This window comes from Stegostoma tigrinum, chromosome X (genome assembly GCF_030684315.1).
Source record: "Stegostoma tigrinum isolate sSteTig4 chromosome X, sSteTig4.hap1, whole genome shotgun sequence".
NCBI classification, from domain to species: Eukaryota; Metazoa; Chordata; class Chondrichthyes; order Orectolobiformes; family Stegostomatidae; genus Stegostoma; species Stegostoma tigrinum.
The window spans coordinates 11,459,480-11,478,976 of record NC_081404.1 but is presented as its reverse complement, the minus strand read 5'-3'; the positions used below and the strand labels follow the sequence as shown (position 1 = coordinate 11,478,976).

The 19,497-nt window shown below is 41.6% G+C and overlaps 1 protein-coding gene across 3 annotated transcripts in view; it reads right to left on the bottom strand.

Annotated features, from left to right (window-relative positions):
* Nucleotides 1-19,497, bottom strand: part of LOC125448204 (receptor tyrosine-protein kinase erbB-4) — a 161,463-nt gene that overhangs the window by 42,984 nt on the left and 98,982 nt on the right. For all 3 annotated transcript variants that reach the window (XM_059643387.1, XM_059643386.1, XM_059643385.1), the window contains exons 5-14: nt 19,195-19,260; nt 17,794-17,915; nt 16,380-16,521; nt 15,422-15,535; nt 13,173-13,293; nt 11,747-11,820; nt 10,979-11,069; nt 9,685-9,893; nt 6,861-6,993; nt 1,466-1,556 (exon numbers count right to left, since the gene is read on the bottom strand). In XM_059643387.1, coding sequence (XP_059499370.1) covers nt 1,466-1,556; nt 6,861-6,993; nt 9,685-9,893; nt 10,979-11,069; nt 11,747-11,820; nt 13,173-13,293; nt 15,422-15,535; nt 16,380-16,521; nt 17,794-17,915; nt 19,195-19,260 — 1,163 coding nt within the window. The remainder of the gene's footprint in view (nt 1-1,465; nt 1,557-6,860; nt 6,994-9,684; nt 9,894-10,978; nt 11,070-11,746; nt 11,821-13,172; nt 13,294-15,421; nt 15,536-16,379; nt 16,522-17,793; nt 17,916-19,194; nt 19,261-19,497) is intronic.

Sequence of the window (19,497 nt, the reverse complement as noted above, 5' to 3'; positions counted from 1 at the left end):
AGAGCCTTGAGGTCATGTTGCAGCTGTACAAAACTCTGGTGCGACCGCAGTTGGAGTATTGCGTACAGTTCTGGTCGCTGCATTATAGGAAGGATATGGAAGCATTGGAAAGGGTGCAGAGGAAATTTACCAGGATGTTGCCTGGTCTGGAGGGAAGGTCTTATGAGGAAAGGCTGAGGGACTTGAGGCTGTTTTCGTTAGAGAGAAGAAGGTTAAGAGGCGACTTAATAGAGACATACAAGATGATCAGAGGATTAGATAGGGTGGACGGCGAGAGCCTTTTTCCTTGGATGGTGATGGCTAGCACGAGGGGGCATAGCTTTAAATTGAGGGGTGATAGATATAGGACAGATGTCAGAGTTAGATTCTTTACTCAGAGAGTAGTAAGGGCATGGAATGCCCTGCCTGCAACAGTAGTAGACTCGCCAACTTTAAGGGCATTTAAATGGTCATTGGATAAACATATGGATGATAATGGAATAGTGTAGGTTAGACGGTCTTCAGATTGGTTTCACAGGTCGGCGCAACATGGAGGGCCGAAGGGCCTGTACTGCGCTCTAATGTTCTATGATCTTGATCTCAACTGGTCTTGATACTCACTGATTCACCTAATTTTCCCTCCAAATCCTTTTCAGTCCAGGCATGACCTCTATTGTGGACATTGAACCACTGACCTGGTTCTCTCTATTTTTGTGCTTGAACCAGAAATGCATACTTTTGCAACTGCACTGAAAATGCCTTGCTTTCTAGAAACAAGTAGGTGCATGACCTTGAGTTGTGACCAGAATAGCCCAGTCACTCGATGACAGCTGGTTACTTGTGAGTTACAACACATTGTGCCACGGGTTAGCAGGACAGGATTTCATGCCTGCCCACGCCTAGACAGTGTCACTGTGGGAAGCTAACACAGAAGTTGACACATTATTACAGGCAAGATCCTTCTTGTGCACTTCATGATGAATAGCAATCAAAAATGAACAGCAGAAGCCTGGGATGAAATCATCCATCATTTTGTTTGGCCATGACACAAAGCAAGGAAGAAAATAAATTATGGCTGTGAATAAAAGAAAAAGGATTTGCTTTCTGACATAACATCAGTTCAAAATATCACCACTTTTAATTTTGTCCCTGTACCTTGCTAAGATTATTCTTTGAAATTTCATAAAGAGACACTAGATTGATACCATCCCAGGCTCTGATACCTGCGGAAGTGGGTGCTGAATGATGAGAACTCATTTCAAACATCACAGCCAGATGATGTTAAACTGGGAACTGCTGGTGTCTTCTCATTAGTCATGTGGAAACCCAAAAGATATTGATTCACACTATATCCCCCTCCCCTCTAACTGGCTCCACCTAAAATATAGAAACATTATTCAAAATGAATTTTTTAATTATGAAGACCAAAGAAAGTTAAAGCACGTGACCAGTTCTGACCCTCGGGCAGTGTCACTTATCCTCATACCGTCCCATTGCAGGTTGGGCCTCTCTCGATCTTCTTACATTCTGGGTGACATTGCACACACATGGAGCCATCAGCATACTCTCGCTGATCTCTGTCGAAACAACAGTAGAACGGATAGTGATTCTGCATCCTTTCCTGCACAAGTTTAAGATCTCCACATATGACATACTTAGCTCACATCGAACTGAAATTGCTTCTGTTCATGATTTACTTGGTCACCATATTAGATTGGCAGATGATGCCTATTTGACTTGCTCCAAAACCTTTAGAAGCAACACTGACATATTTCTTAGATCTTCTGGCCTCAACAACTCTTCCTGACAATTCTCTCAAGCTGCTAAGATCCATGTTGAATAAATGGGGCATGTAGAAGATCAGTTAGCTCAGCCAATAACATACTTACTTCTGAGTCAGGAGGTATAGATTTGACACCCTCCCTAGACCCATTTCAGGACTTGAGAAAATAACCTAGGCGGACATTCCAATGGGGCACTGAGGGAATGCTGCAGTTGATGCCCATTAAATTGAGTGCTATTAAACTGAGGCCCCATGACCTGTTTCAGTGGTTCGAATGGATGTTATGATGCTTTGGCACTATTAGGAAAAAGAACAAGGAGGTGGTAGTGTCATAGACAATATTCTTCCATTATCTAACACCAGTTTCAAACAGCAGATTTACTGCTCAGTTACCTCAAGTTATTTATAGACTCCTTTCCAGTGAAAAACAATGCCACATTTCCCAGCATAAAAACAAACATAGAATATAGGAGGAGCAGCCCATTCAGCCCTTTGAACCTGCTCTGTCATTCAGTATAATCAGGCATGATCATCCAACTCTGTATCCTCTTCCTGCTTTCTCCTTATGTCCTTTGATCCCTTTTGCCCTAAGAACTATACCTAACTCCTTGAAAACATTCAATGTTTTGGTCTCAATCGCTTTCTATGGCAAAGAATTCCATAGGATCACCACTTTGAGGGCAAAGAAATTTCTCTTCATCTCTATCCTAAAAGGCCAACCACTTGTCCTTAGACTATGATCCCTGGTTCTGGACACCCTGGTCAACAAGAGCACCTTTCTTGCATCTACTCAATCTAATCCTGTTAGAATTTTATAGATTTCCATGAGGTTTCTTCCCCCCTGCCCCATTCTTCTAAACTGTGGTGAATGTAGTCCTAGCCAATCCAATCTCTCCTTGTACATCCATGACACCACGCCAGGAATCAGTCTGGTAAAACATCTTTGCATTCCCTCGGTAGCCAATCATCCTTCCTCAGATAAGGAGATCAAAACTGCACATGATACTCCAGGTAAAATTGCAGTAAGATATCTTTGATCCTGTACTCAGATCTTCCATTATGAAGGCCAACATCCCATTTGCCTTCTTCACCTCTTGCTGCATTTGCATGCTTACTTTCAGAAAAGAAACAAAAAAAACTGTGGATATTGGGGATCTGAAGCAAGCAGAAATGGAAATTGCTGGAGAAACTCAGCAGGTCTGGCAAATCTGTGGTGAGAAAACAGAGGCATCCGCAGAGAAGAAGGCGGCTCACTGGACTTCAAACATTCACTCTGTTTTCTCACCACAGATTTGCCAGACCTGCTGATTTTCTCCAGCAATTTCTGTTATTGTTGTTAACTTTCAGTGACCGGTGTATGCAGACACCCAAGTCTCATTGCACCTGCCCCTTTCCCAAGCTATTACCATTCAGATAATAATCTGCTTCTGTTTTTGCTACCAAAGTAAATGATCTCACATTTGTCTGCATTATACTGCATCTGCATTGCATTTGCCCACTTATTTGCCTAAATTGCACTGAAGTTTCTCTGTATCTTTCCATCAAGCTTTGTGTTGTCTGCAAACTTGGAGATATTACATTTTAGGTCTCTCATCTAAATCATTAATATATATACAGGCCTGGCAGACTATAATTTGGTGTCTTTTCTCTGCCTCCCTTCTTAAATAGTGAGGCTATTTTAGCTATCCTCAAATCCATAGGAGCTTTTCAGAGCCTATAGAATTTTGAAAGATAGCCACTTGTGTATCTGTGATTTCTGAGGCCACGTCCTTAAGCACTCTGGGTAAAGATTATCAGGCCCTGGTGATTTATCTGCCTTTAATCTTGTTAGTTTCCCCAATACAATTTCCTTACTAATACTATTTTTTTCAGTTCTTTCTTTCCATTTGGCCGTATGTTCCCTATTATTTTTAGGATGTAATTTGTGTCTTCATTTGTGATGACAGAACGATCAGATGGGCAATTGGGTCAAGGAGTGGCAGATGGAGTTTAATTTAGATTCATGTGTGGTGCTATATTTTGGAAAAGCCAATATTATACACTTAATGGTAAGGTCCTGGGGAGTGTTGCTGAACAAAGAGACCTTGGAGTGCAGGTTCATAGTTCCTTGAAAGTGGAATCCCAGGGAGACAAGATAGTGAAGAAGGTGTTTGGTATGCTTACCTTTATTGGTTGGTGCATGGAGTATGGGAGTTGGAGCTGTACAGGACATTGGTTAGGCCACTTTTGGAATGCTGCATGCAACTCTAGTCTAAGATTAACAAAGTGTAGAGCTGGACGAACACAACAGGCCAAGCAGCATCAGAGGAGCAGGAAAGCTGACGTTTTGGGCCTAGACCCTTTTTCAGAAAAGGTCTTCTGATTTTCTGAAGAAGGGTCTAGGCCCGGAAAGTCAGCTTTCCTGCTCCTCTGATGCTGCTTGGCCTGCTGTGTTCATCCAGCTCTACACCTTGTAATCTCAGATTCTCCAGCATCTGCAGTTCCTACTATCTCCGATGCAATTCTGGTCTCCCTGCCATAGGAAGCATGTTGTGAAACTTTAAAGGATTCAGAAAAGATTTATGAAGATGCTGCCAGAGTTGAAGGATTTCAGCTATAGGGAGAGGTTGAATATGCTGGGGCAATTTTCCCTGGAATGTCAGAGGCTGAGGAGTGACATTATGGAGATTCATAAAACCATGAGGGGCAGGGATAGGGTGAATAGCCAACACCTTTCCCCTAGGGCCGGGAAGTCCAAAACTAGACGGCACAGGTTCAAGGTGAGAGGGGAAAGATTTAAAAGGGACCTAAGGGCAACTTTTTCACGCAGAGGGTGGTGCAAGTATGGAATGAGCTGCCAGAGGTAGTAGAGGAGGTTGGTACAGTTACAACATTTAAAATGTATCTGATTAGGTATATGATTAGGGTAGGTTCAGAAGGATATGAGCTAAATGCTGGCAAACGAGACTAGATTTATTTAGGATATCTGGTCGGCATGGACGAGTTGGACCAATGGGTCTGTTTCCATGCTGTACAGCTCTATGACTAAAGTTTGTATTTAATTGGTCTGCCATCTCTTCGTTCCCCATTAGAGATTCCCATTCCTGACTGTGCTTACAGACTTCACCTTTACTGACATCTTTCTCTTTACTTATGTGTAGAAGCTTTTACTATCAATTTGTATGTTCTCTGAAAGCTTACTCTCATACTCTTATTTTTCCCCTTTTAATCAATCTCATTGTCTCCCTTTGCTGAAATTTAAACTGTTCCTAATCCTCAGGTATGTTGCTTTTTATTAGCCAATTTGTCTCTCTCTTCGTTGGATTTAATACTATCCTTAATTTCTCTTGATAGCCACGTTTTCAGTTTTGTTTTTATGTCGGACTTGATTAAACAACTTCTGCAGTTCATCCATGCACTTTTTAAATGTTGCCATTGCCTCTCTACCACCATTCTCCTAAATCACGAACCCCAAATCATCATAGCTAGTTCGCATGTCATACCATCGTAATTTCCTTGATGTAAATTCAAGATGCTCATCTCAGAAACAATTATGTCACTCTCATCTTAATGATGAATTCAATCCCATTATGGTCACTTTTCCCCAAGGGCCCATGCACAACTAGATTTGTCAATTAGTCCTTCCATATAACATAATACCAATCAAGGATGGCCTTTGCATTTCCAAGTAGTTCCTTGAATTGAAATACTGTAGGATGTTTGAGAAAAATGATCTGGTGCTTTTTGAATACAAGACATGTTCCCTTTCACAAAACACAAACAGAATCAAAAGGGGAGATCTGGTGATATCATAAGTATATTATTCAGCTGTTTTACATGTTAAAAAGTGACATAAGCAAATGCATGGCACCAAAGATATGGCAGGTGAAACAGCACTGAAATTCTGTGCAGGTTCCAAAGATTAGCAAGTAATAAAATATGGTGCTTTAATCAGTTGATCATCTTTTTTTCTCATCTGCAAGCATTTCTCCATTTCTACATACTTCTGTTTGATGAACAAGTCATCCCCACACCCTAGCTGTGGATGACACTCACAGCAGTATCCAGTGGGAGTGCTCTGTCACAGGACAAGAGGCATAGTCCACACCAGAATTCCAGTATTTCTAAAAAGGATTTGTGTTTTTAGAATTTTGGAATTTACAAGACAGTTTTTAACATTTATGTATTCTTTGATTCAGAACGATAATTGCTCTCTGAGCTGGCAATCAGAAATTGACTCTTTCAGGATAGTGAAAATGCATAATATATAACATCTAAGAGTGTGTTACAAAGCTAGGTTTAGAGAACAAAGCTTTAGAAGTTGATCAACAGGATGAACAGCCCTCCTACTGGTTACATCCCGTATATTGTGTAGTTTTAATCTGCTCTGGGCGTGATAGAGTCAGAGTGGATCTGCAATTGAAACACATGATTTGAACTGAAGTTTATATTAGATTAGATTAGATTCCCTTCAGTGTGGAAACAGGCCCTTTTGGCCCAACAAGTCCACACAGCCCCTTGAAGCATCCCACCCAGACCCATCCCCCATAACCCACACACCCCTGAACACTACGGGCAATTTAGCATGGCCAATCCACCTAGCCTGCACATCTTTGGACTGTGGGAGGAAACCGGAGCACCCGGAGGAAACCCACGCAGACATGGGGAGAATGTGCAAACTCCACACAGACAGTCACCCGAGGCTGGGATTGAACCTGGGTCCCTGGTGCTGTGAGGCTGCAGTGCTAACCACTGAGTCACTGTGCCTCCCTAATGCTGTTACCTCAGAGGGTCAGAAAGCTGCGATAAAGGAATCACTCCTGGGACAAATTAATAATAGGGTAATTTCACAGCACAAGCAGCTTATAGCTGGAAGATCTCACAAATGGACTAAAAAGTGGTTTTCTCCACTTCAAGCTAAATTACTGTGGGCTTCAGTTACTCCACATCACAAAGGGCATGAATGGAGGGGGGGAAAGGCTACTGGAAATCTTTTTAATCCCTAGTCCATACAGGAAGATGGAATTGGCAATAGCAGCATGTGGGAGAAGACATCAATCTAAATCAGGCATTCAAGGAAGTGAATAAAGATAATGCAGAAAGTGTCACAGCCACTTACCCTTCCTGGAAATTACAGCTTTTCACACAGGTGACACCACGGCTATGGAAGGCACAGGATAGACACTGGCTGGGACCTGGCCCCCAACATCCATCACTGGAACATAATGGATCACACACCTTCTTCTCAGCCTCTGGAAAGAAAAGAAGAAAAACACACAAGCACAAATCAGTATGGGCGTACAACAAGTTTGACCCAATATCTAGATATAACCCACCTCCACCCACCAATTTCAGTCAGGGGGGGTAGCAATTCTTTTCTGACCTCAAATATCCACCAACAATTTGCTGTTTGCAAATGATTCAGAGCCGAATGCCCCCTGCTCCTTAATGTTCACACCTAGCTTCCTGACGCTACAGTGAATGTTCTGTGTGCTAACGTAGCCTATTAAAGTTCAGGTCTGTGTTAAGATTTTAGTGTCAGACGAAGCAATAGAAATATTACAATTGATTTGTGTCTTAGGAACATGAGGAGGGGGAATAAAATCAGCCAGGATTCCCAGCACTGATTGTTAAAGTCCAATTTCCCCACCTCCTAGATATACATGCATACGTACTTTTAAGATAGGGACAAATGGCCCACAAGGTCAAAGAGTCATCAATGACTCAGCATAGATATTGGACAGCTATACAAAAGCAATCTTACTGTAGGCAGGGTGTTATGTAGATGATGCTTCAGACATTCTTTACTGGCCTCCAAAGGTCAAATGCAGACTATGTGATGAAAGCAGGAACAGTAGGTGATAGAAGGAGCAGCACTGGCAAAACATGCTGAAGCCCACTTTTGTGTTGTAATCAGAAGGACATTTTTCACCAGCAACTGGCAAACAAATTTTCCATTCTTCACCATGGAAGCAATGACAGCAGTCTCCTGCAGTCTAGGCACTTCCTCGCCTTTAAATGTAGCATGCTTTAGAGCTAAGGGACAGACATCTGCTAAGTTTTCTTGTCACTAGTGTAGCTAGGTGATCATTACCAGAGAAGAATTGTGTGTTTCAGGTATTAGCATTGTTTTAGTACCAACTAAAATCAACAGAAAGAAATGCACCCTGCAGTCAGGGTTGCCATTAAACTGCAGCCTGTGATTGTTCATCCAAAATGCAAAACAACCCATGGAACTGGAATCGAGCTGCATGTTTTAAGGCAAGTTATCAATTCTGATGAAGGGTCTAGGCCCGAAACGTCAGCTTTTGTGCTCCTGAGACACTGCTGGGCCTGCTGTGTTCATCCAGCCTCACATTTTATTATCTTGGATTCTCCAGCATCTGCAGTTCCCATTATCACTATCAATTGCAGTACAGCTTTATCTGTCAAACGTGCTTCTCCTATTTGAGCCATTTCTCTCATGACCCATTCAGGGGCACAGTGCCATAGTACCAACAATTCCCTGGTGCCTTGCACAAGGGGACCATGGCAAACATGGTTCAGCTATTCATCAGCTTGAGGAATCACAGCAAAGTTGACCACAAACTAACACCCAGCAAAGGCTGCTGGATCATGATGAGGTGTAAGAGTTCACATTTACCCTTCTATAAATTAGGGTCACTGCCTAACAATCTGGCTGCACTTGGCTGACTCAGTGAAAGACCAGAGTCCGAACCTGGGGCTCTTACATCATATCAGTGGTGAACATAACTGCTGAATCAGTCCTCAGTCTGGAGTGTCTTTCAATATCACGCTTCGACAAGCCAAAAACAGCATCACAAGAATAGTATCAGTTCTTACATCTGCTAACTTTCTGCACGAGAAGGTAACTTTATACAGGCTCAAGGTCTCTTTCCCTCCTTCACCTCCCATCAAGATTAAAAGCTTTGACAAAATGTATCTTTTTTCAGCAGTGCTCATGTTCAAGACAAATATTTGTTCAGCCAATGACATTATAAATTAACATTTCAGATAACACATTTTCATATATTGTGTGTATAGGAGTTTGACCTGATTATTATCTTATTGAAGGGTACATTTAAGAAATGACTAGCGTAGCATTACACTATACATTAAATGTACCTTTGCCTCAAAAATACCCTTCAATAACGATAATAAAATTGAAGTAGTGACTATTCAACTACACGGTCTCTCCATTCCTGAACTGCTTGCCTGCATTCAATCCTGTGAGAGCAACAATCTCCTCCAGTTAAACATTGGGAAGGCTGAAGCCATTGTCTGCAGACCTAGGCACAAAATTCATTTCTCCATTGATTCTACACCTCGACTTGTCTCATGCTGAACCAGACTAACCATATGCTGTATGTCTGATTTGACCCTGAGCTAAGCCTCTCATCCATAAACATCTCCATCACAAAGCACATACTCCTAATTCCATAACATCTTCTGTTAGTGCTCCTGCATCAGCGCATCTGCTGCTGAAACTCTCATTTCTGCTTTCCTTTCCTCCAGGCCAAACTATTCCAACAGTACATTGGTACCTATACCACCAATGCCTTGATCTTTTAATTTCTCATCCATGTGTTCAAATCCTTCTATTGCCTCACCTTGCTCTATAATTTTTAACCTCCTTCAGGCCCACACCCCTCCAGGAATTCTGCATTCCTCTTAATTCTGGCCTCTTCTGCACCTCTCGCTTCTTTCACCCACCACTGTCAGCCATGCCTTTAGACCATAATCTTTGGAATTCCTCTTTAAACCTCTATTCCTTTAAGATCCTCCTTAAAACCCCTCTCTTTGGTTACCTATTCCAATATCCAGTTACATTGCTCAGTGTCAATATTTTTGCTCTTGTTTTGGTGAAGCACCTTGTGTTAAATTGAGAATTACAGATTGCTATTGTGTTTCTGAGAGAAAAGAAAAATATTCCTCTCACTTACTGCAGGTTGCTTCTAGTTTGTTTTTCTTGATGATGGGTTCAGGGATCAATGTCCTCCGACTGTACAGTGTTGTCCAGTTCAATGTGTGATAGTAGCAGAGTAGTTTATTGTAAGCCACATACACCTGTCCAGCACCAATCTCTTTTAACGACTGAAACCCAAGAGACGTCACTTGCTTCAACTTCATGATCATCAGAGACAAGCCACGGCTGCAAAAAGAACAGTGAGGAGCACAATGAGGTGTCTTGGGACCAATTACAATGGAACGGTACCTGATTTTGCTCATCCATTTCTATTCCCCACCACCATCCTCCCACGCAACAGAAGGTGACACCTTCAATCAGAAACTCATTGTGTAAGCAATAACCCTATGTTCCGGTAGATCAATACATAACCAGTTGATTTGTATATTTTCAGGCATATTCCCACATGTGTAGCATGACGCAAGGAAGTGACCAGAGATCTCTCAATTATGGGTAGGGTAACAGTGGTTATGTTATTGAACTGATAATCCAGAGGTCTGGCCTAATGATCTAGAGACTTGGGTACAAATCCCAATAGCAAACACCTGGGCAATTGTTTCAATAGGTCTGGAATAAAAAGCTACTATGAGTAATAGTGACCATGAAACCACTGGATTGTCTCAAAAAAAAAAATCTGGTTCACCAATACCCTTTTGGAAAGGAAATCTGTTCATATCCTGTCTGGCTGACAGGTGATTATATGTAATTAAACCCGACCCATAATAATGTGATTTGCTCCTAACTGGCCTCTGAAATAGCCTGGCAAACCACTCAGTTGTATTCAAGAAGATAACAACTCACCATCATCTTTGGGCAATCAGGGATGGATAATGAATGCCTGCCCCTTAACAGTGACATCTGCATCCCACAAATGAATTCTAAAAGATCACAACAATGCCTCTTCTCTCATAGGATAACAAAGTGTGAAGCTGGATGAACACAGCAGGCCAACCAGCATCTTAGGGGCACAAAAGCTGATGTTTCGGGCCTAGACCCTTCATCAGAAAAAGCCTGAAACGTCAGCTTTCCTGATCCTAAGATGCTGCTTGGCCTGCTGTGTTCATCCAGCTCCACACCTTGTTATCCCCTTACTCTCCTCCTGATTTCCCTTGAATCACTTGATTCTGAATAGAAATTTTGATCGAACATTTCACCAGCCTCTCTCCCGTATAGGCTTAGGGTGCTGAGGCTATCTGGGCAACCCTTCAATTGTCTGACTGAGATTTGATACCTTCACATTACTAAGCCTCTTTTTTTTTGGAAATTCTTACTTGTAAAGTGTCCTGCCTCCAATAGTAGTTAGATTGGAAAAGACACTGAAATCCGTCATGTTTTGTGGCCAGGACTGAATATTCAGGTAACCTAGAAAGGGAGAGAATTCAGGTATGACGTCAGACTACTTCAGATTAACAGACCTTACACTCAAAATATCAGCCATGCATCATTGTTATTTTCGATTATTTGAATACATTTCTGTCCTGTATCATTAAAAATAGGACCACAGGAGCAGGACTAGACAATTCAGCCCACCCAGATGCTCCAAAATAGCTTTATTTTTGTAAAACGCCTCTTGGTGTTTGCATCCCTGGCTGAGAATTCAGCCAGCCTGTATTTCGTCTTCTGCAAATCACCCAATAACTGAGAACCGAAGTGTGTAAGAGAGGCCCAGGGCCTATTAGCTACCCTTCCTTCCATAGTTCCCTTTGTGTCTAGTTTTAGAAGCAGCACGGTGTTTGGCAGTCCTTTGGGTATATGCCCAGAATAAAGTTTGCTATGATCAACATGACATTAACTACCCTGGCTCAGCCTTTCAGATTGTACCTGGTGTTCTGCTGTAATGGTTTAACATTGTCAGAGATCATGCTGTATCTCGGAGACACGCAATGTTCTGGTATGAACTTTATAGCCATCAGATAACTGAATAAAGTCATCAAGCATTGTTTAGAGCGCTGGAGTTAAGTCAGTGAACAGAACGATTCATAATGAACAAACTACCAGGCTCCACTTCATGATTTTTGCCATTGCTTTGAAGCACCCACCTGTTATCTCTTGAACAGTTCGAAATACCTTCAGTTTTTCTGGATCAAGAGGTGCAATTTTGTGATACAAGTCGCTAAAACCAGAAAAAAAAGGAATGAAATTAATTCCAAAACTAAGACATGTTCCAACATCTGTAAGCCAAGTGATCTTTGAACTAAGTAATCCATCAGCTAAGCTATTTGCAAACATCTCAAACACTTTGTACGTTTAGAGAACTTGCAACTCAACCAGCACTTTTCTGTCGAATCACAAAATTAAAACAAATTCTGAACATCAGCATGCAAACAAGACAATCGAAGGAAATCAGTTTTGCAATCAAACTTTATCCATGGTGTATGTGAGCAGTCGTGAAGCCCAGAAATTGAATAAGTAATTATCTCAGTGATGTTAGAAATAATTTTCCAAGATGAAAGGTGACTTAAAAGATAACAGAATTCTCCACATGACTCAGCTGAAACTGACCAAACTATTCAGACTACAGGGTTTTGATGTGATCCGAGCCAGAGAGAAAGTTACAATGTTACAACTAGTTTCTGCACTGTGGTGGGGTGGGGAGGAGGAATATAACTGCTGCTGAAAAGTCCAATTTCTGAAGAGGGAGAAATGCAAGATGGAGGTGTTACTGGAAGAAGATGTGATATGGCAACAAAAGAAAATCTATTATCTGTGCCATTCAGCACTTCCCTTCCCCTATCTAAATTATATTACTCCCAGGGACCTGCAAAAATCTTCAACCAAGTGGCACAAACTGGACACTGGTGTCCACTCAGTACTTTCCTAGTTGGTGAAATGAATGAACAAGGACGAGTCAACATCCCACAAAAATAAAACAAAGAATTACAAATGCTGAAGATTTGAAACAGAGACAGAAGGTGCTGGAGAAACTCAGCAGGTCTAGCAGCATCTGTGTAGAGATAATCAGAGTTAACATTTTGTGTCTTCAGAACTGAAAGCAGCTGGGAAGTGGTGGTCAGAAACAATGGGAACTGCAGATGCTGGAGAATCCAAAACAACAAAGTGTGAAGCTGGATGAACACAGCAGGCCAAGCAGCATCACAGGAGCATGGTGGTCAGGAAATGGTGGTATTCATGCTGATGACAGGGTTGGGTTGGGCTGAAAAAATTTCTTTGAATAGGTGCTTTGAGAGATTGAGAGAGAAAAAGGAGGAGCAGACAAAGGGATTGCTGATGGTAAATTGGGAGTGAAATCGGCTGAATGGGTGCTAATAGGAACGTGAATTGTTGAAAATGGGTTCACTATGCTGGGAGCAACCCATTCAGAACAGGACCTGGTCGGAATGTGAAGTGGATGAATAATGAACATCAACATCTCACAATCTCTTCTCATAGCCATTAAGATTGTACAGTATTTGCATGTTGACAGTGCCTTTTCAGCCATCAGTGTGACCCAGTTTTCTTCCTTACCCATTGATACCAGTGATGAGAAAGTCAAGATTTCCTGTGATCTTTGTGCAGTTGATAAACTGATCAATGTTGTTTGAATCCACTGTCTGATATCGACTCCCAGCTCCAGTCCCGGCACAAGCTGGTTATATAAGAAAGCAGAGGACATGTCTGAATAAAAGCAAGTTCTTTCTCTTTCAAAACATTCAGGTCAGAAGGACCCAGGTAAAACTTCTGGTCTGTTCTGAATTATTTCATCTCAGCCAAACAGAAACCTGGTGATTTCCTGTCGTTAAATACACCAAGACTCACACAATGTATAGAAGGGCTGCAAACATCTACAGCATCCAATATTCATCAAGGGAGAGATTACCAAAACAAAATTGCGGGGAGGAAAACAAGTGAAAACATAATAAGTCTCGCTGGTAACAGAAATATCATTGAATTTGCAATTTCTGCAATTATCTTGTGTGAAATACAGTGCATAAAACGGATTCTGCAAAATCCATGCAGCAGAGCTTCCATGTGCCTGATGGTGGTGCTGTTGGAGAGTAGGAACTGTAAGCTCCACGTCACCACAAGCAGATATATACAAGATGGCAATGGTGGAAGTTCCCGTGTTGAAAAAAATCTTCTGAATTTGCCTGTGCAAATCAGATAAACAGGACTAAATTTCCTCAGTGCATCATATACACTAATCAAGAGAATTTAGAAATGCTGAGAAACTGCTGGCGTGGTTGTGGGTGGGGGTAGAGGCTGGGGGAACACTGCATTACAGTGGACTTTCAAGTTCTGATGCCATTATTTGAGGCACAGGGAGTGCCTTTCAACCTACATCACCAAAATCAGCCTTATCAGGTGATTCATTCAATTGCTGTTTGTGATCCTTATTGCACACCATCAAGTGCTACATTTGCCTACGTTAAAGCAGTGTCTGCTCTTGAAATGTAATATTTGGGTGGGACTTCATGAGGCCACGCACTGTTTTAAATAGATTTTCTTTCTGGAGTGTGTCAGAGTTAGTGGAAGGTCTCTGTTCTGCTATTGATGGCTCACCATCAGTATAAAATTCCTTAGAGAGATTTTTGTGATGCTGTGGTAGTGTCCCTATCTCTGAGCCAGGATGCCCCATTTCAAGTCCCACCTACTAGAGATGTTTAATGACATCTCTGAATAGGTTGATTAGAAATATATAAAATTCTCAGAGTGACATTGTTTGTATATTTGAGGTGAAGACAACATTCTGAAGCCACATTAGGGGCATTTAAACGGTCCTTGGATAAGCATATGGATAATGATGGGGTAGTGTAGGGGGAGGGGCTTAGATTAGTTCACAGGTCGGCGCAACATCGAGGGCTGAAGGGCCTGTTCTGCGCTGCATTGTTCTATGTTCTATGGCTCCCCACCGGTAGTATAAACTACATTCTCGGCCATTTCTAGCATTTTCTACTTTTGTTTCAGATTTCCAGCATGTACAGATTTTTCCATTTTTTTGAGAAAACTACAGACCATTTCTATCATAATGGCACATTGTTTAAAATGTAACTCAATACTGCTTCCATCAAAAACCACAAATTTGACACAATGAGAAAAAGTTCGCTGTCTTGCTACCAGTCTCTGGGTAAAGGCCACAGTACTTTAATGCTGGGCGCCTCAGGGCTAATTGGCACTGGGGTACTTTGGCCTCTATTTCTGTCGCTAGTGGCTTGATGGGACACAGATCGACTAAAACGGGACCGGGGGCAGAATTCTGGAAGTGGGAAATTCAAGGAATTGAAATTTCATGCAAATTCACTGTCAATTTTATTAAGTTGCTGCTCAGTTAAGCTGCCCATTGTGTGCTGGCAGCAGCCACATTTACAGAGTAGAGAATATACCCAATGTTAATTATATGAACAATATAAACTAGTGAGTAAATTAAACAACTTAACCAAAAAAAAACAAATAGGAGGTTTAAACAAAAATAATACTTCTCTCACTTTTTAAACCATGCCTCGCAATATGAAATCACACCGCAGACACTTAGAACAAGCCAGCGAAGATTATCTCACTTGCTGGTTTTCCAGGTTAACTTCAGCTCCAAGTTCCAATGTGTTTTCACGCACTGCATTTTGACAGGCTGTATATAATTCGAGCTACAGAATTTAAATTCCAATTTGCTACTGACTGGCACAAAGCATTCCTATTTACCCTGTTAATGGTGTATCTATTGCCTGGTCATCCTGATGAGAAGAAAATCTGGCTAATACTGTTCACATTTTGCTGCTCACCTTTCGGACAAAGACCATCACATGGCTCACACATTTTCACGCCGTTTTTCTCAACCTCCATCTTGTCACTTGGACAAGCCCGGACGCAAGAACTTTGGTCAACAATAAAGTTTGCTGCAGGATAAAAGGCATAGAAAACCAGTTACATTGCATGAGTACTTGCCTGAAAGTGCCAGCAATGATTTCTAGCGGCTATAAAAAAAGTTCATCACAAAGTAGATTGTCCATTGGTGTCACTTTAAACTTTAGAGGAGATGGATGGCATCCAAATGGCTAGCCAAAATTCACAATGCGTGATTTTCCCTCCCACTGCCTTTGATGGAAAGAGAAATCTCATACTACATGTAATGTGCTAATTCAACATCGACAACAATTATAATTACTCTGCAGATACATAGAATGTTGCATTCTGTACCCTGACCAGTGAGAATCAATAACAGAAGGACAAAGATTTAAGATAAATCGCAAAAAACTAAAGAGAAAGTGAAGAGAGCCTTTTGTTAAACATAATGCAACTTGCTGTTATGATCTGGAATGCACTGGTGGCAAAGTCATTTCCGGCTAAATGGCCTCCTTCTGCATTGAATAATTCTCTAAAATTTCTCAGTGTGTTGAATGTCAGCATGACAAAAAGGCAACCCTATGCATGCATATGCACAAGCTAGTTTACAGGCAGTGGAGGTGGGATTTAAATCAGCATCCTAAGCCATACAGTACAGGAAATTTCTTGATTCTCCCCACCAGCCTGTTGAGTTAGCCAGTCTCGGCCTGGGCCCAAATTGAGCATGGAGTGGGACAGTGTGTTCTCTTGGGAAGGGAGATCATTACTGCATGTACTCCAGTGTTTCAGACTCTGCTAAGCATTGTCTGAGCTCTCCTGACAAATCCATCATTTAGAGAGTGTGAAGTTTGAGAAAAACAATTTTACTCCAATAATGTAGACATTAGATGCACTTACCAGGGCAACTCTTCACACAGAAAGCTCCATACATATACTTGGTATCTGGGTTGCGCTCCAGCTGATAGGATTGCTTGTTGTAAATTAATGGTTGTGGACAGACTGGGACACAGGCATTACTATCATTAAACCGCCTGCATGCCTGTGGGAACATAATCATTAAATAAGAATCAAATTGGCTAGAGGAATAACCATTTCACACTCTGATGCTTGTGCACACCATTACTCCTCATTGCTTACATATTTTTGTGCAGTCTCAGTCTGTCATGCTCAAACACACTGTCTTTCAATCCCAATCACTTACTCTCCATCATGAATACTCAATCTGCCTATCAGTTCCTGCCTCATTTTGTTCAGTCTGGCTGTCAGTCCCATCACAGTAATTTTCTGTCACCTCAGACCCTCAGTTCCCACTGCATTCTCCCACATTCATTCCAATTGGTGTCCACTGTAGTTTCATCATAACATAGCTTCTCTCTTTATGCTCATCCCCTTCCGAGTGCTCACTTTTATATGTCTCTGTTACACAATTATACTTTTTCTCATTCACTTCTCAGTTTGTGTTAATTTCTTCAGAGTATCTTCTGACTGTGGTTGGGTATTAGTATCATTCCTGTCAAACACTCAAATCAGTCACACATAGGACAGAATTGTCTGTCGGACAGCACTTCCCAAAAAGGAAGCAGACAAGGCTTTTTGCTTGTTCTCAGCTACATCACCACCTCCTCATAAAATGGTTCAGGATTAGTCCTCACTAAGCCAGGTACAGTTAGAATCTGCACTTCATGTGATGAAAACACACAGGAGATCCTCAACAGCTCAGAGAGCTTCTATAGAGGCAGAAACAGAGAGGTAATCGATCTGAACCATTAACTCTTGTTCTCCTTCCACACCTGCTGCCAGATCTGTGTTTCAGGATATCTGGTTTAATTTCTGATTTCCAATACTTTGCTCTTATAGAATCCCTATAGTGTGGAAAGAGGCGATTTGGCCTATTGAGTCTGCACCAACCCTCCGAACAGCATCCCTGATGAAGGAGCAGCACTTTGAAAGCTTGTGGTTTCAAATAAACTTGTTGGACTATAACCTGGTGTTGTGTGACTTCTGACCTTGTTCAACCCAGTCCAACACTGGCACCTCCACATCACCCTAGCCCCGTAACCCCACATTTAGCATTGTCAATCCACCTTACCTGCACATCTTTGGACAGACAGGAAACCGGAGCACCTGGCAGAAGCCCATGCAAATATGGGGAAAATGTGCAAACTCCACACTGGCAGTCGCCCATGGCTAGTATCAAACCCAGGTCCCTGGCGCTGTGAGGCAGCAGTGCTAACCACTGACCTACCGTGCCACCAGTGAATTATATTAGAATTCACACTTTGTCACCTTTTGACTAACAGAAAAGACTTACGAAACAGTCAGTATCTTTTGGTCCTGAACATCCACCGGCACATTCACTGTGGCAACACTCACTGGGGTTGTGTTGTCCAAAGCATCGACCATTGCATTGAGGAGCACACACTGATTTAGTCACTGTGAGGAAGAAAAGAAACTGGTAAACAGGAAAGACTATGTTTTGAGATCTTGACAGTTGGAAGTGTCTAATTTGAGTAAAGAATCATTACAGCTTTTTCTACTCGCTCATCATTTTTTCACCCATTTACCTGAAGACATTGCTTCTTGTCAGGGTTCCATAGAGGCCATGAACCCTTGAGGGCATCACAAAACTGAACATCATTGGAAGGAAAAACAAACATAAGAAGTGGAAGTAGGCCTTATGACTCATCCAGCCTGCTCCACCATTCAACAAAATCATGACTGATCTCCACTTTCTCATCCTTTTCACATATTCTGTGATTCTCTTAGTCGTCAAATATCTATCAGTTTCAGTCTTAAATAATTCATCAAGTGAAGGCCCAGAGCCCTCTGGGATAGAAAATTCCAAACACCAACAGCTCTCTGATGAAATTTCAGTCTTTCATGGCCAACATAATATTTGAATGGTCTTATTATTCCAATGTTCAAGCCATGCTGTGGAGGAGTAGACAAAAGAACACGCCAGTTCCCATGGCTTCTATCTGATAAAGAACTTGGATTTATGAAATCCCCATAACACCCCAAAGTCCTAGTGCCATTGAGATCTACTTAAGTAGGCAGATAGACCTTCAGTTTAACAACTAATCCAACAATTTCATGTCTGACGGTGTAGGGCTTCAACTGCACAGCATTCGAGAATAAACCTAGGTAAAGTATGAACATTAATCTTTGGATGAGGCTTAAAACCACAACCTCAGAGCAGAGCCAATGTAACATTAATGTATAATTTATCTGTAACTAATTTGGTTTACCTTTCAGAATTCTTATATTTTGATTAAATTAGGTACATATGAACGAGTACCAGAAAACAAGGGGAGCTAGCATCCTTCCAATGCGTGAGATAGTGTTTTATAATTATTGTAAATGTTTTCCTCACCTTTTTCGTATTCGTATTCTAATCATCTGGTAAGTCTGGCACTGACAGAATTCATTGACATGTTTCAGAAATGTGTGGTACATATGGATCAAGTTGAAGTAGTGCACCCATATGTAAATTCCTGTCACATACAGCAATCTTAAGCCAGTTCTTGCACCAGAACTCAATAGACTGACCCTTTACCTTTTAATTTCAGTCATACCTAGCAGTAGTAGGAATAAGAGTAGGCCATTTGACCCCTCGAGCCTGTTCTGCCATTCAATGCAATCAGGGCTGATCTGTGATCTAACTTCAAATATACTGTAACAACAGATTCAATAGGAAAGTGGACATACTCACAGGTCTGACAGTCATCCTCACCAGGGCCCCAGCAATGTCCATTACAAGATGCATGACACTTGGCACCTGAAGAAAAAGGAGATACGTCCTCAATATGGGACAACACAGATACACTTGAACAAACTAAACTGATAGCATGCAAAAGTAATTGCCTTCAATTTTTGGGCTGCTGACAATGCTCTGTGAAGAATATGGGAGGAGGTAAAATCATAGTACTTTTCAGCACAGGAGAATTTCAGAAGGTTGTGTGCCATTGGCATTCACTGCCTCAGAAGTTCGTGAAGGCACGTCATTTTAAGGCAG